Genomic DNA, 18,260 nt, shown 5'->3' with positions numbered 1-18,260 from the left:
AAATCTAAAATTTGCAATGAAGCAGAGGAACTCCTCCTATGATGGGCCTGTAAACGGACTAAAGAAGATGATGATGATGATGATGATGATGATGATGATGATGATGATAATAATAAAGAAAAATTATTATTATTATTATTATTATTATTATTATTATTATTATTAATAATTAGATTTGTATGCCGCCCCTCTCCGAGGACTCGGAGCAGCTCACAACAAGGTCAACAATACAATGAATACAAATCCAATATTTGAAAACAGTTTAAAAACCAAATATGTTTGACAATCAGCTAGATTTTCTGTTGGAAACTATGTATTGTTTAATTTATGATCAATAATAATAATAATAGTAGTAATAGTCAGTGTTTAGTAAAGAAATAGGTCTGTAGTTTTCCAAATAATTTCTGTCTTTATTTTCTTTTGGTATAATGGTTATATAAGCTTCGGACCATGTTTTGGGGAGTTTACCTTGTGTTAACGCTTCATTATAAATATTTAACATAATTGGTTCTAACGATTCTATATTTTCTACAATAACTGCAGAACGGCTTAAAATTTTTTAAAAATAATATTATTCATCCTGATCAAAACGGTTTCCTACCAGCAAGAAATATCAGCAACAACACACGCACCATACTTAATTCACTGGAATATTACAATAAAAATACAGACAAACCAATAGCTCTCATATTTATAGACTGAAAAAAGGCTTTTGATTCCATGAAATTTGGATCTAATTTCCTTAATACGATAAAATCCATTTATTCACAACAAATAGCTAAAATACTTTTCAACAAATCTATTAATAATATTATTATTAATAATTTATTTATTTATTTATTTATTATTTGGATTTGTATGCCGCCCCTCTCCGAAAACTCGGGGCGGCTCACAACAAGTGAAAAGACAATCCAATACATTAATCCAATTAATTAAAATATTATAAATTTAAGAAAACCCCCTATACTAACATACACACACACACAAGCATACCATATATAAATTCAACGTGCCCAGGGGAAGATGTTTAGTTTCCCCATGCCTGACGGCAAAGGTGGGTTTTGAGGAGTTTACGGAAGGCAGGAAGAGTAGGGGCAGTCCTGATCTCCGGGGGGAGTTGGTTCCAGAGAGCCGGTGCCGCCACAGAGAAGGCTCTCCCTCTGGGGCCCGCCAACCGGCATTGTTTAGTTGACGGGACCCGGAGGAGGCCCACTCTGTGGGACCTAATCGGTCGCTGGGATTCGTGCGGCAGAAGGCGGTCTCGGAGATATTCTGGTCCAGTGCCATGAAGGGCTTTAAAGGTCATAATAATAATAATTAATAATAATAATAATGGGAGTGGGCGGCATACAAATCTAATTAAATAAATAAATCTAATTAAATAAACCTCCCCCCCCCCCTCCAATATTTACAAATTGGAAGTTTTCTTCTGTGGTATTAAACTCTCTGTGTGATAAAAGCATCCCCGAGCCCCCATCGTGCATCGATTCCTCCGCGTGCCTGGTGGCGTCATGGATACCCCCGTCATCCTTTCTATTTATTTTACGGGAAGCCTTTCCTTGCAAGCTGCCGATCATTCCACCAAGTTGGTTTGCGGCAATTAGCAGAGCTCTGCAGAGCCGCCCCTAACAAGCCAAGAGAAAGAGAGCTCATTGCCAGGGATGGATGCCAGGGGGAAGAACAGGATAAAGGAAAAATGACCAATAAAGCAGGATACAGTATCTGTAGGCCAGGGTTGAAATGCATTTCATTACCCAAGCTGGGTAACATCTTCAGTGCTGGTCAGAAGTGCGGTTTGCTCTCAGTTTACATTCCAGGTAATAATAATATTGTGGGGTATAAATTGAGAGCAAGCCACATTAGCACTGATGATGTTACCTAGTTGGGTAAGGAAACGTCTCCGAGGAAACAACCAAGCTCAGAGAGTAATAAGGACCTTACAGTTGTTGTCTTCTTCCTCCTCCTCTTATGTCCTCCTCCAGTTCCTTCTCTCATCCTCCTCCTCTTATGCCCTCCTCTTCCTCCTTTTCCTTTTCCTCCTTATGTCCTTCTCTTCTCTTCCCCTTCCTTCCTCCTCCTTTTCCTCCTTATATCCTTCTCTTGCTCTTCCTTCCTCCTCCTTTTCCTTCTCTTCCTCCTCCTCCTTCCTCCTCCTTGTCCTTCTCCTCCTCCTCCTCCTTTTCCTCCTTATATTGCTCCTTATATTGCTCTTGCTCCTTCTTCCTCCTCCTTTTCCTTCTCTTCCTCCTTTTCCTCCTTAAATCCTTCTCTTGCTCCTTCTTCCTCCTTTTCCTTCTCTTCCTCCTCCTCCTTTTCCTCCTTAAATCCTTCTCTTGCTCCTCCTTCCTCCTCCTTTTCCTTCTCTTGCTCCTCCTCCTTTTCCTCCTTATATCCTTCTCTTGCTCTTCCTTCCTCCTCCTTTTGCTCCTCCTTCCTCCTCCTCCTTCCTCCTCCTTGTCCTTCTCCTCCTCCTCCTTTTCCTCATATTGCTCCTTATATTGCTCTTGCTCCTTCTTCCTCCTCCTTTTCCTTCTCTTCCTCCTTTTCCTCCTTAAATCCTTCTCTTGCTCCTTCTTCCTCCTTTTCCTTCTCTTCCTCCTCCTCCTTTTCCTCCTTAAATCCTTCTCTTGCTCCTCCTTCCTCCTCCTTTTCCTTCTCTTGCTCCTCCTCCTTTTCCTCCTTATATCCTTCTCTTGCTCTTCCTTCCTCCTCCTTTTGCTCCTCCTTCCTCCTCCTCCTTCCTCCTCCTTGTCCTTCTCCTCCTCCTCCTTTTCCTCATATTGCTCCTTATATTGCTCTTGCTCCTTCTTCCTCCTCCTTTTCCTTCTCTTCCTCCTTTTCCTCCTTAAATCCTTCTCTTGCTCCTTCTTCCTCCTTTTCCTTCTCTTCCTCCTCCTCCTTTTCCTCCTTAAATCCTTCTCTTGCTCCTCCTTCCTCCTCCTTTTCCTTCTCTTGCTCCTCCTCCTTTTCCTCCTTATATCCTTCTCTTGCTCCTTCTTCCTCCTCCTTTTCCTCCTTATGTCCTCCTTTTGCTCCTCCTTCCTCCTCCTTTTCCTTCTCTTTCTCCTCCTTTTCCTCCTTAAATCCTTCTCTTGCTCCTTCTTCCTCCTCCTTTTCCTTCTCTTGCTCCTCCTTCCTCCTCCTTTTCCTTCTCTTCCTCCTCCTTCCTCCTCCTTTTCCTTCTCTTCCTCCTCCTTGTCCTCCTCCTCCTTTTCCTCCTTTTATTGCTCCTTATATTGCTCTTGCTCCTCCTTCCTCCTCCTTTTCCTTCTCTTCCTCCTCCTTTTCCTCTTTATATCCTCCTTTTGCTCCTCCTTCCTCCTCCTTTTCCTTCTCTTCCTCCTCCTTTTCCTCCTTATATCCTTCTCTTGCTCCGTCTTCCTCCTCCTTTTCCTTCTCTTCCTCCTCCTTTTCCTCCTTAAATCCTTCTCTTGCTCCTTCTTCCTCCTCCTTTTCCTTCTCTTGCTCCTCCTTTTCCTCCTTAAATCTTCCTCCTCCTCCTCCTCATCTTCTTCCTCTTCCTCCTCTTCCTTCCTCCTCCTTCTCCATCCCCATCATTTTGCAAACCCCACTTCTAGCTCTGATAAAGTTTCCCAGTTGTGTAATGAAACATTTGGGAAAAAAAACACAAACCACCAAGCTCAGAAAGCACCAGGAAAAAACTAAAACCCTGGCGGAGGGAGGAAAGGAAGGTTTGAAGGCCAAAGCACTCTGCACATGTTCTGATTTCCGGCCATTTTACCTCCTGTGCAGCTGAGCTACCATCAACCTGTACACCTCAATTAAGTATATATAACAATCAATAAACTGTCTTCCGTCTCAGACCACGGTCAAAGATTCATTGCCTTCCTTCAAGAGGATAGGGACAAGATTTTTTTTTAAAAAAACGTACCAGTTCCATAAAAATGGCTTAACAGAAAATACAATAATTCAGACTCATAAAAAGAAATAGTGTTTATTCATCCCTTCCTACACTTTTGGCCTCTTCTCCCAGCAGCCAGTAGATGGCTAAACTAAATTTTACTACCTGGTGCACCATTTCGGAGGCTTTGTCCGCAAGTAAATAGTTGACATTAAAAGTCCCACCTGCAAATGTTGGTCTTAAGGGGACTGTTGCGGTCTCAATTTAAATTCCTGCTCTAAGCCAGGAACAGACCAGGATGGTTTAGAGGGGGACATTACTGTTGTGAATGGTCCTCGTCCATCTATGGTCATGATAGATTCTGAGGAGGATGAGCCAGGCCCATCTTGGTACCCTGGGCCAGTGGTGTTGCCAACTGATGCCGAGAGTGAGAGTGATGGAGAAACATTTAATATTTATTTAATACCACCGACAATGCTGCTACCCTTCAAAAAGACCTTGACCATGTAGCAGAATGGTCAACTTCAAACCTGGCAACTTCAAATCTCCACCACTAAATGCTCTGTCTTACACATTGGTAAAAAGAATCAGAATACTAAATATAAACTTGGAGGAATTGAACTTATTGATAACCCTCAATCTGTCAAAGACCTTGGAGTACTCATATCCAAAGACCTAAGTCCTAGAGCCCACTGCAACAACATTGCCAAAAAAGGCTTTAAGAGTTGTTAACCTAATCCTTCGCAGCTTCTTCTCTGGTAATTTTGAACTGCTAACAAGAGCTTACAAAACATTTGTCAGACCAATCCTAGAATACAGCTCGCCTGTATGGAACCCACAATGCATATCGGACATCAACACAATTGAGAGAGTCCAGACATATTTCACATTCCTCTTCTCACAACAAAATACCTTACTCCGCCAGACTTGAAATTTTTGGTTTAGACAACTTACAACTCCGTCGTCTCCGTTCCAACTTAATTATAATTCATAAAATCATATACCAAAATGTCCTACCTGTTAACGACTACTTCACCTTCAATCGCAACAACACACGAACACGAAATCGATTTAAACTAAATGTCAACCGCTCCAAACTTGACTGCAAAAAATACGACTTCAGCAACAGAGTAATCAACGCCTGGAATGCCCTACCTGATTCTGTGGTTTCTACTCCTAACCCCAAAACCTTTAACCTTAGACTATCTACAATTGACCTCTCCCCCTTTCTAAGAGGTCTGTAAGGGGCGTGCATAAGTGCACCATTGTGCCTACTGTGCCGGCCCTATTGTCTTCTTTTTATCATTACTTATCTAATGTTTAATATGTACAAATTATCACCCTATAAATAGATAGATGGATAGATAGATAGATGGATAGATGGATAGATGGATAGATGGATAGATGGATAGATAGAAAGAAAGATAGATAGATAGATAGATAGATAGATAGATAGATATAGATGTAGAGATATAGAGATAGATACAGAGATAGATAGATAGATAGATAGATATAGATGTAGAGATATAGAGATAGATAGATAGATTGATAGATAGATAGATAGAAAGAAAGATAGATAGATAAATAGATAGATAGATAGATAGATAGATAGATATAGATGTAGAGATATAGAGATAGATAGATAGATAGATAGATAGATAGATATAGATGTAGAGATATAGAGATAGATAGATAGATAGAAAGAAAGATAGATAGATAGATAGATAGATATAGATGTAGAGATATAGAGATAGATAGATAGATAGATAGATAGATAGATAGATAGATAGATAGATGTAGATGTAGAGATATAGAGATAGATAGATAGATAGATAGATAGATAGATAGATAGATAGAAGGATGGATGGATGGATAGATAGATAGAAAGATGGATAGACAGACAGACAGACAGACAGACAGACAGACAGACCTGGATGAACCTGAAGGACCACCAGAGGTGGCAGATATGCCAATGACAGTAGAGTCTGACTTAGAGGAGGAGGAGGAAGATCGGGAACCTTTGCTAGATGCCCGCTTGAGAAGATTAAGAAATTAAGAAAAGGAAAGGAAATAAAAAAACTGAAAAAGAAGGATAAGCCCTTTCCCCCTCTTCTTCTATGTATCTCTTTTACTCTGAAATCAAATTAAGTCATCACAACCCAGTGGAGTCCTCATGCCCTATTCTAATATATCACCGTAAACCCAGTAAACCCTTCTTCTCTTCTTCTTTTTTATTTTTTTATTTTTAATTTACTTACTAAAAAGGAATTGTTATTAATTGGGCTAATCGGGACATTTAGGATAAATTATTTGGATTTTTCTCCCCTTTTGAATTGGTATAAAATTTAAGACTTCGATGTTATGATTGGGAATTCTGGCTTCTTTCTTTTCTTTTTTTAAAGGGCGATTACAATAAAAGTAATAGTAAGAAATATACATGAAATTGAGATTAAGGATATAGTGAAGCATGATGGCCTAAATGATCAGATGTGATAAGAAAAGAAGCAGCTATGAGAAATTGTATTAGTTAATAGCTTTTTAAATGCATATAAGAAATTTGAATAATTATCTTTTATCCAGATGTTAAAACTACAGGATGTAGCGCTGGATGGATTATGAATACCCAATTAAAAAATTTTATTATTGTATTTTAAGATTGATGGTATATTATATTGCATATGCGATTGGAATGGGGGGGAAATAAAAATAAAAATCCTGGAAAAAAGAAATTAAGCATAAAACTTATCAAGAGAGACTTCATGAACTCAATCTGTATAAGTCTGAAGGACGGAAGGGAAAGGTGGATGCAATCAAAACACTGAAATATGTTAAAGGGTTAAATAAGGTTCAGGAGGGAAGTGTTTTAATAGGAAAGTGAACACAAGAACAAGGGGACACAATCTGGGGGAAAGATGAGAAGCAACATATTATTTTACTGAAAGAGTAGTAGATGCTTGGAACAAACTTCCAGCAGACGTGGTTGGTAAATCCACAGGAACTGAATTTAAACATGCCTGGGATAAACATAGACCCACCCTAAGATAAAATATAGGAAATAGTATAAGGGCTGACTAGATGGACCATGAGGTCTTTTTCTGCCGTCAATCTTCTATGTTTCTCTGTTTCTAAGAAAAAGACAAGAATATCTGTATGGGAAGAGGAAGTAGTCTGTAGTTTGTCAACTCTAGGGAATTTTTGACCACTCCCCATAGGCATTTAAAGGTGGCGGATGGAAAATTTGGGGTGGAGTTTCAACGTTTTGTAATGGAGTCTGTTGATGTTTGAGGTTTCAGCCAGATTACTCTGTTATTTCCCTGCTAAATCCTTGGGAACAAAGTACCCTCTCTGCAGAGATGCTGTAAAGATGTAATTGTAAGTCAGTGACACTGAAGTCTCCTTAACTCATAAAGGAATGCGCAATTAGCTTTGATCTTCGGCAGCAGCCTAGCCGCAGAACTGCTATCTTTTAATTACTCTCACTGAGAAGCTGCCAAGATAAACTTGCATGCTTGACTTTGGCTTGTATAAATGATGCTTTCTCTATAAAAAGATCGATTGGAAATATCAGTGTGTGGATTCACCCTTTGTTTTCAATCTGTGAAACAAAAGAATTGTTGACCTGCATGAACTTTTGAAAAAGAAAATATTTATTTATTTATTGTTAGAGTTGAAAGGGACCATGAAGGCCATCAAGTTCAACCCCCTGCCCAAGCAGGAACCCTATAGCACACCAGTCAAGGGGCAGTTCAATCTTCTCTTAAAAATATGAGGGATTCCTTGGGTCTTCCTTGCTGACTCTGTTTTATTCTTTTATTTTTCCTCTTTCCAGCTGGCACAACGTACATTTTTGGCAAAGGAGGGGCGCTGATTACGTACATATGGCCCCCCAATGACCGTCCGAGCACGCGGGCTGACCGGCTGGCCGTGGGATTCAGTACGCACCAGAAGAACGCAATTCTGGTGCGGGTGGACAGTGCCTCTGGACTCGGCGACTACTTACAGCTGCACATAGTAAGAAAGCGGGGTCTTTAACGGAGAGGGGGACGATCGATTGGTAAAGTGGGGTTTTGGGAGGAGATTACCGCCATCTCTCTCTTTCTCGGCTTTTGCGTGAAATGTTGTTTTTGTAACCCGCCCTGAGCACTACAGCATAGAAGCCAAATAAATTACGTTAAATTAAGAAAAAAATTGGGATTGAGGGCAATGAAACAGAATGGAAAGGCGGCTTGCGGTGATGTAAAATTCCTCTTTTCCCCCATCCTATTTATTCCCCAGTATCTTTTCCTTATTGAACGGGATAAAGTGGTGCCTTGGTACTTCTCGCTAAGTGGTTCCCGAGAGGCGAGATGAGTACCGAACAAATTTTTTATCCCCTTTAAGGAACAACGTAGGGAATCACTAGGCAGCTGGTATCGACAAGTTCCAGCTTGTGTGTCGAACGCCGAACAATGAGTATCGGGACAAAACGTTTGTGCGTTGCGTCCCAAATTTGATGAGTTTCAAAGCAAGTCGAGTACCAAGGTACCACATACTTTAAGAGGGTGGGAAAATGAACAATAACAATGTTTTTAAAATGTTCCTCCTACACGTAAGTAGGAGAAATGCAGCTCGGAGTATATTTTACTCGACTGATTCATTTATCCTGCCTCTTCTCCAAAACTCAAGGAACTTTACTTATATACTTTGCTCCTCTACTTTATCCCCCAAAACAACCCTCCTGTCAAGGGTTCCGACAGATGCCCTAATTAAATCATGAGCCTCGAGCCAAGCGTCAAAAGAAATCGAGTTATTGATTAGGAGCACCATGTTGTCAAGTTCTTGGTGAAGTCAACTCTGACCTCACGTAATTTATACCCCAATCATGACCCCGCTTCCCCTCTCCCCCCAGGGTGTGTTATCAATCACATTTGCCAGTGGAGCAATTTTGTGAGTTGTAGAGATCACTCCACCTCTGGCGGCTGTGGGTAAATTTGGAAAACAGCCTTGAGGGGGATGTGTCTGGAATGGATGTCTGTTTTTGGCTGCCATGCTGCTTCATCAATTTCTCATTCCTTCCTTGCAAATCACACAACCGTTAAGCAAAAGTGAGCCATGGTGGTGCAGTGGTCAGAATGTGAAGCAGTATATAAGTCTAAGGGGTAGTGGTATTGCCCTCCCTCCCTCCCTCCCTTCCTTCCTTCTTTCCTTCCTATCTTCCTTCCTTCTTTCCTTCCTTCTTTTCTTCCTTCCTTCCTTCTTTCCTTCCTATCTTCCTTCCTTTCCTTCCTTCTTTCCTTCCTTCCTTCCTTCCTATCTTCCTTCCTTCCTTCCTTCCTTCCTTCTTTCCTTCCTTCTTTCCTTCCTTCCTTCCTTCCTATCTTCCTTCCTTCCTTTCCTTCCTTCCTTCTTTCCTTCCTTCCTTCCTTCCTTCCTATCTTCCTTCCTTCCTTCTTTCCTTCCTTCTTTTCTTCCTTCCTTCCTTCCTTCCTTCTGTCCTTCCTTCCTACCTACCTACCTACCTGCATGTTTTTTTAAATGATATTATTGTTTTTATTTTATTGTTGATTTTACTGTTGTATTTTTATTGCTTTTTTATTATTGTTGCATTTATGACTACCGTCCGCCGCTCTGAGTCCATTTTGGAATGAGCGGTACATATTGAATTATAATTGGTTGATTGATTAATAGATTGGGGGTTAAGCTGTAGGTTTTTTTTAATGTATTAGATTTGTTTTATACACTTTGTTTTTTAAACTGTATCCTGTGAGCTGCCCCAAGTTTTCGGAGAAGGGCGGCATACAAATCTGATAGATAGATAGATAGATAGATAGATAGATAGATAGATAGATAGATAGATAGATAGATAGATAGATAGATAGATAGATAGATAGATATAAATAGATGATAGAAGATAGATAGATGGGTGGATGGATAGATAGAGATAGATAGAAATGGATGGATGGATAGATAGATAGATAGATAGATAGATAGATAGATAGATAGATATAAATAGATGATAGAATATAGATAGATGGATGGATAGATAGAGATAGATAGATAGATAGATAGAAATAGATGGATGGATGGATAGATAGATAGATAGATAGATAGATAGATAGATATAAATAGATGATAGAAAATAGATAGAAATGGATGGATGGATGGATAGATAGATAGATAGATAGATAGATAGATAGATAGATACAATCAGCAAACAAACAAACACACCATGTGACTCGGTTAGCCGTTGCAAATCAGTACCGGTACAGATGAGGACGCCATACCGGGAGTAAAACTGGTAATACTGGTAGTAAAACATGCACAGGAAGCAAAATCTCCAGAGGGGCCGCGTGCATGAGATTTCGGTGATTATTTGCTTCTGCGCATGCGCAGAAGCAAAAAAATGGTGGAAATCTCTCTCGTGCGCATCCCCTTACAAGATTTTGTTTCCGGTTCATGCGCAGAGACAAAATCTCGCTGGGACGCACATGCCAGAGACCTGAAGCTACGCGCATAGCACACCGGTAGAGGCAGTAGCAGCAACCCCCACCTGGTTGCAATGATTCGCGTAACAACGGCGGCAGGAAAGATGATGGAACGGGGCAAAGCTCACTTGGCGAACGTTTCGCTTAGCAGCGGAAAGCTTGGTCGTAAGTCGAGGACTCCCTGCCCATACGTTGCTTGGGTTCCTTTTACTTCCTCTTCCTTTAAAAAAAAATAAAAATAAATCTCGGCTTCTTTTCGGACCCAGGAGAATTAGCGAGACGCAAGCGGAGAAGAGAGAAAGGCCGAAATAGGAGGCGCAGTTTCTGACATGGAATCAGATTGCAAACAGAACTTGGTTAATAGGAGGGCAAAAAGATTTGACAGCAGCCGGCTGTTCCTACGGCTCCGGTCAAGGCCTTTGATGGGTGGAAGATCTGATTAGGCCCCCGCAGTTAAAGAAAACAGGGAGGGGGGGCTGAATTTGACGATCGGGGTGTCCCAAAAGGGAGACTGAGCCAAGAATGGGGGTAGGGGCATTATTTTATCATTATTTTAATTTCCTCCTCCTCTTCCTCCTTCTCCTCCTCCTCTTCCTTCTTCTTCTTCCTCCTCTTCCTCTTCTTCCTCCTCCTCCTCATTATTATTATTATCATCATTATTTTATTGTGTGATGTATTTTCGTACGATGCGCGCAGATCCAAGCACGGCGGCCTTTTGCAACTGACAAATTGTGATTTTGTCACCTTTGGGGACCGTCTTCTGCCGCACGAATCCCAGCGACCGATAAGGTCCCACAGAGTCAGCCTTCTCCGGGTCCCATCGACTAAACAATGTCGTCTGGCTGGCTCCAGGGGAAGAGCCTTCTCTGTGGCGGCCCCGGCCCTCTGGAATCAACTCCCCCCCCGGAGATTAGAACCGCCTCCCACCCTCCTTGCCTTTCGTAAGCTACTCAAAATCCACCTATGTCGCCAGGCATGGGGGAAATGAGTTGCCCCTAGGCTGTGCTAAGGCTATGGTAGAATTGTGTATGGTTTGTCTGAGTTTGTATGGTTTTAATAATGGGTTTTTAATGTGCTTTTTTAACATATTGGATTTGTGATATTGTATTATGTTGTGAGCCGCTCCCAGTCCTCGGAAAAGGGCAGCATACAAATCTAATAAATTATTATTGTTGTAGTTGTTGTTGTTGTTTTCAAATGCTGGCTGAGGTCTTTTGGCACAGCACCCAGTGTGCCGATTATTACTGGGACCACCTGTACTGGTTTATGTCAAAGTCGTTGTAGTTTGATTTTAAGAATTTAATATTGACTAAATTTTCCTTGTTGTTTCTCATCAATTTGACTGTCACCTGGTATGGTGACTTCAACGATCCACTCTTTCTTTCTTTCTTTCTTTCTTTCTTTCTTTCTTTCTTTCTTTCTTTCTTTCTTTCTTTCTTTCTTTCTTTCTTCTTCTTCTTCTTCTTATTATTATTATTATTATTATTATTATTATTATTATTATTATCAATATAACACAGGAAATGAGATCACTATGCTGGATTTCGTATTTCATCACCTAGGACGGCGTGATGTAGCGGCGATGTGCCAATCCCAATAAAGCGGCCTTTTGCAATTGACAGATGGAGATTCTGTCAATTCCAATGGTTTTCAAATGTCCGCTGAGATCCTTTGGCACTGCGCCCAGCGTGCCAAGGACCACTGGGACCACTTTCACTGGCTTATGCCAGAGTCATTGCAGCTCGATTTTTAGATCTTTGTATTTCGCAAATTTCTCTAGCTGCTTCTCCTCAATTCAATTTAATTTATTATTATTTATAATAATAATAATAATAATATCACTATTATTGCTATTGTTATTATTATTATATTTATCATTATCATTATCTTTACCTTTATTATCTTTATTCATTAACCCTATAAATTATCTCAATAAAATAAATTGCAGGACTGGAGAAACTCAGATTTAGATTAGATTAGATTAGATTTATTGGATTTATATGCCGCCCCTCTCCGCAAACTCGGGGCGGCTCACAACAAAGTAAAAACAATACATAATAACAAATCCAATACCCACCAATCCAATTACAATGTTAAGCTAAAAAATTCATAAAAAACAACCCCAGAATATTAAAAAAACAAGCACACAATCAATCTAACACCAAAACAACATGGGCAAGGGGGAGATGTTTCAGTTCCCCCATGCCTGACGGCAGAGGTGGGTTTTAAGGAGTTTGCGAAAGGCAAGGAGGGTGGGGGCAATCCTAATCTCAGGGGGGAGTTGGTTCCAGAGGGGCGGAGCCACCACAGAGAAGGCTCTTCCCCTGGGTCCCGCCAGACGACATTGTTTAGTCGACGTGACCCGGAGAAGGCCAACTCTGTGGGACCGAACCGGTCGCTGGGATTCGTGCGGCAGAAGGCGGTCCCGGAGATATTCTGGTCCGGTGCCATGAAGGGCTTTATAGGTCATAACTAACACTTTGAATTGTGACCGGAAAATAGACAATTAGAATAACTTAATTGTCATTTTCACTGTGCACTAACCGGTGTGAGCACTATAACTTCAAGGACACGTCGTAGCTCACTTTTTCAACCCTCACAACCCTTTGAACCGCCATTAAACGAATGATCGTAACTCAAGGACCGCCTGTAAACCAGCTTTTGAAAAGCTCATTGCACACAGAGTCCTTTTTTGGCTCCATTTTATGACCTTTCCTTGCCCGTTGTTAAGCGAATCATTGTGAAGTAAAGACCTAGGGGTCTTCAACCCAGTTTGGTTAGCTGCAGCCTGGAATACAATTAGTCCTCGACTTACATGGTTCCTCGACTTACATGGTTCTGCGAGACCGCCTTCTGCCGCACGAATCCCAGCAGCCGGTTAGGTCCCATAGAGTTGGCCTTCTCCGGATCCCGTCGACTAAAAAATGTCATCTGGCGGGACCCAGAGGAAGAGCCTTCTCTGTGGCGGCCCCGACCCTCTGGAACCAGCTCCCCCCAGGGATCAGGACTGCCCCCACCCTCCTTGCCTTTCGTAAACTTCTTAAAACCCACCTCTGCCATCAAGCAGGGGGGAACTGAGACATCTCCCCTTGCCTATGTAGTTTTATGTATGATATGTTTGTGTGTATGCTTTTTTATATACTGGGGTTTTTAGGTTTTTTAATGTAAAATTGTTATTTTAAACTTTAATATTAGATTTGTTACTGTACATTGTTTTTATCATTGCTGTGGGCCGCCCCGAGTCTGCAGAGAGGGGCAGCATACAAATCTAATTAATAATAATAATAATAATAATAATAATAATAATAATAATAATAATAACCATTGCAAGTCAAGGACTAATTGTCCTCACTCATTTAGTGACTGTTACAATGGCAGTGGGGGGGAAAAACGATTTTGGACCGTTGTTCACGCTTACGACCCTTGGCAGCCGACTCACAGTTATGACGGTTGCAGTATCCTGGCATCAAGAGATCGCCTTTTGTGACCTTCTAACCCCACCAAAGTCAATGGGGGAAGCCAGTTTCACTTAACAACCGATCAGCTGCAGTGTTTCGCTTAACAATCGTGCAGAATGCAGCTGCGAGAGCAATCATGGGCTTTCCTAAATATGCCCATGTTACTCCAACACTCCGCAGTCTGCATTGCCGATCAGTTTCCGGTCACAATTCAAGCCCTTCATGGCACCGGACAAGGGTATCTACGAGACTGCCTTCTGCCGCACGAATCCCAGCGACCGGTTAGGTCCCACAGAGTGGGTCTCCTCCGGGTCCCATCAACTAAACAATGTCGTTTGGCAGGACCCAGGGGAAGAGCCTTCTGTGTGGCTGCTCCGACCCTCTGGAATCAGCTCCCTCCAGAGATTAGAACTGCCCCCACCCTCCTTGCCTTTCGTAAACTCCTTAAAACCCACCTCTCGTCAAGCGTGGGGGAACTGAAACATCTCTCCCTGCCTATGTAGTTTTCTGTGTATGATATGACTGTATGTACGTTTTTATATATTGGGGTTTCTTGTTTTTTAGACTTTTTAAATGTATTATTGTTATTTTAGAGTCTAACTATTAGATTTGTCATTATATAATGTTTTTCTCATTGCTGTAAGCCGCCCCGAGTCTACGGAGAGGGGCGGCATACAAATCTAAATAATAATAATAATAATAATAATAATAATAATAATAATAATAATAATAATAGATTTGTCATTATATATTGTTTTTATCATTGCTGTAAGCTGCCCCGAGTCTACGGAGAGGGGCGGCATACAAATCTAAATAATAATAATAATAATAATAATAATAATAATAATAATAATAATAATAATAGATTTGTCATTATATATTGTTTTTATCATTGCTGTAAGCTGCCCCGAGTCTACGGAGAGGGGAGGCATACAAATCTAAATAATAATAATAATAATAATAATAATAATAATAATAATAATAATAATAGATTTGTCATTATATATTGTTTTTCTCATTGCTGTAAGCCGCCCCGAGTCTACGGAGAGGGGCGGCATACAAATCTAATTAATAATAATAATAATAATAATAATAATAATAATAATAATAGATTTGTCATTATATATTGTTTTTCTCATTGCTGTAAGCTCCCACGAGTCTACGGAGAGGGGCGGCATACAAATCTAATTAATAATAATAATAATAATAATAATAATAATAATAATGATAATTGATTTGTCATACAGTATATTGTTTTTATCATTGCTGTAAGCTGCCACGAGTCTACGGAGAGGGGCGGCATACAAATCTAATTAATAATAATAATAATAATAATAGATTTGTCATTATATATTGTTTTTATCATTGCTGTAAGCTGCCACGAGTCTACGGAGAGGGGCGGCATACAAATCTAATTAATAATAATAATAATAATAATAATGATGATGATAATTGATTTGTCATTATACAGTATATTGTTTTTATCATTGCTGTAAGCTGCCACGAGTCTACGGAGAGGGGCGCCATACAAATCTAATTAATAATAATAATAATAATAATAATAATGATAATTGATTTGTCATTATACAGTATATTGTTTTTATCATTGCTGTAAGCTGCCACGAGTCTACGGAGAGGGGCGGCATACAAATCTAAATAATAATAATAATAATAATAATGATGATGATGATAATAGATTTGTCATTATATATTGTTTTTATCATTGCTGTAAGCTGCCATGAGTCTACGGAGAGGGGCGGCATACAAATCTAAATAATAATAATAATAATAATAATAATAATAATAATAATAGATTTGTCATTATATATTGTTTTTATCATTGCTGTAAGCTGCCACGAGTCTACGGAGAGGGGCGGCATACAAATCTAAATAATAATAATAATAATAATAGTAATAATAATAATAATAATGATAATAGATTTGTCATTATATATTGTTTTTATCATTGCTGTAAGCCGCCCCGAGTCTACGGAGAGGGGCAGCATACAAATCTAGATGATAATAATAATTATTATAATAATAATTATTATTATTATAATAATTATAATAATTATAATAATTATAATAATTATAATAATTATAATAATTATAATAATTATAATAATTATAATAACAACAACAACAACAACAACGGTAAGAAAGGTGGCAAAACGGAACAAAATTCACTTAACAAAGAGGTCGTAAGGCGAGGACTACCTATGGAAAGAAGAAAGGGGAGCCACAGGAGGGTTAATGATAAACGGCCAGACGACAAAGGGAATTCCAACTAGCGTCTTCTCCCCCCAAAAAACATCCAGGAAGTTTTATTTCCTGTTGCGGAAGAAGCCTTGAAGATGGAGGAGCAATAGCATAGATGAATCTTTTGCAGGAGGAAGGTAGCCGCGGACCCAGACAAGGTCGTGAAGGATGTGCGAACGGCAGAGATTTGTTAAAATAAATAAGACGGTAAGGAACGATGCCCCTGAATCAAGACCCTGGGTGGCCCACTGGTTAGAGTACAGCACTGCAGGCCACTTCAGTTAACTGCCAGCTGTAGTTCAGCAGTTCAAATCTCACCACCGTCTCAAGGTTGACTCGGCCTTCCATTATTATTGTTGTTGTTGTTGTTATTATTATTATTATTATTATTATTATTATTATTATTATGTCAGTACAACACAGCAAACGAGATCACTATGCTGGATTTCGTATTTCTTCACCAGTCGGGCGCTTCCCAAGCACCTAGGACTGTGTGATGTAGCGGCGAATTATGTTTGCCGATCCCAGTTAAGCGGCCTTTTGCAATTGACAGATGGAGATTTTGTCAATTCCCATGGTTTTCAAATGTCCGCTGAGATCCTTTGGCACTGCGCCCAGCGTGCCAAGGACCACTGGGACCACTTTCACTGGCTTATGCCAGAGTCGTTGCAGCTCGATTTTTAGATCTTCGTATTTCACTAATTTCTCTAGCTGCTTCTCCTCAATTCTGCTGTCTCCTGGGATTGCGATGTCGATGATCCATACTTTCTTTTTCTCCACAATCACAATGTCTGGTGTGTTATGCTTCAGAATTCGGTCAGTCTGAAGTCGGAAGTCCCACAGTAGTTTTGCTTGCTCATTTTCGACCACTATTATTATTATTATTATTATTATTATTATTATTATTATTATTATCATTGTTGTTGTTGTTGTTATTAAATAGATTTGTATGCTGCCCCTCTCCGAAGACTCGGGGCGGCTCACAACACAATAGCAATACAATATAGATACAAATCCAATGTTAAAAAATGGAAAAAAACTAATTTAAAAATACATTATAAAAACTTATCTACTACACAGTCATACACACTCAGTCCAACTAAATAAAAAACATAATTAAACATAATAAGGTCAGCAAAAAAGGAGGGGGGAGATTAATCCCCCCCACGCCTGGCGGCAAAGGTGAGACTTCAACATTTGAAGGTGAGGAGGGTAGGGGCAGTTCGAATCTCCGGGGGGGAGTTGATTCCAGAGGGTCGGGGCCGCCACAGAGAAGGCTCTTCCCCTGGGTCCCGCCAGACGGCATTGTTTTGTCGACGGGACCCGGAGACAGCCAACTCTGTGGGACCTAATCTAAATTCCATCTTTCCGAGGTGGGTAAAATGAGGACCCAGATTTGTTGGCGGGCAATATGCCGCTTAAAGAGGGCTGTAAAAGCACTGTGAAGCGGCATATAAGTCTAAATGCTATTGCTATTGAATGAGAGATTTGGAGGGGGTGACCGAGTCTCATGAACCGTTACCTAAGTCTAAAGAGTAGAAGGAGTCCTTGAGTGGCCCCCACAACAGAGTCTCACATTTCTGTTGGTAAGCGAGACATTTATTACGTGGATTTTGCCTTGTTTTGCGACCTTATTTTGCTGCAGATGTTAAGTGAAACACTGAAGTTGTTCAGAATAAAAACAGACTGGAATAATGAATAAGATAGGACAGAAATTGGAATGGAATGGAATAGAGAAATAGAGTAGCATAGAATAGAATAGAATTAGAGGAACAGAACAGAAGAAGTAGAGTAGCATTGAATGGAGTTGAATTGAATGGAATGGAATGGAATAGAGAAGTGGAGTAGGACAGCATAGAATAGAATAGAATAGAATTAGAGGAACAGAAGAGAAGAAGTAGAGTAGCATTGAATGGGATTGAATTGAATTATAAGGATGGAATGGAATAGAGAAATAGAGTAGAGTACAATAGAATAGAATAAAAATAAGGAAAGGAAAGGAAAGGAAAATAGAGTAGAATAGAATAGAATACAATATAATACAATACAATAGAATTCTTTATTAACTAAGGAATTTGACACACAAGGAATTTGTCTTCGTTGCACAAGCCCTCATTGTACAAAAACGCTATAAATGATCATAGTCATCATAAAAATACATTCCTCATAAATCAAAAGACACAGCACTTAGTGGCAGTCATAGGATACTAAATAAGC

The 18,260-nt window shown here is 40.0% G+C and overlaps 1 protein-coding gene across 1 annotated transcript in view; it reads left to right on the top strand.

The window, feature by feature from the left end:
• NRXN2 (neurexin 2) overlaps nucleotides 1–18,260 on the top strand; it is a 619,785-nt gene that overhangs the window by 460,592 nt on the left and 140,933 nt on the right. Inside the window, exon 14 of the mRNA XM_070766693.1 lies at nucleotides 7,692–7,873. Within this exon, the coding sequence (XP_070622794.1) occupies nucleotides 7,692–7,873 (182 nt within the window). The remainder of the gene's footprint in view (nucleotides 1–7,691; nucleotides 7,874–18,260) is intronic.

Source organism: Erythrolamprus reginae, chromosome 13 (genome assembly GCF_031021105.1).
Source record: "Erythrolamprus reginae isolate rEryReg1 chromosome 13, rEryReg1.hap1, whole genome shotgun sequence".
NCBI classification, from domain to species: Eukaryota; Metazoa; Chordata; class Lepidosauria; order Squamata; family Dipsadidae; genus Erythrolamprus; species Erythrolamprus reginae.
The sequence above is the reverse complement of the archived record's forward strand: the minus strand, read 5'-3'. Positions and strand labels throughout refer to the sequence as shown.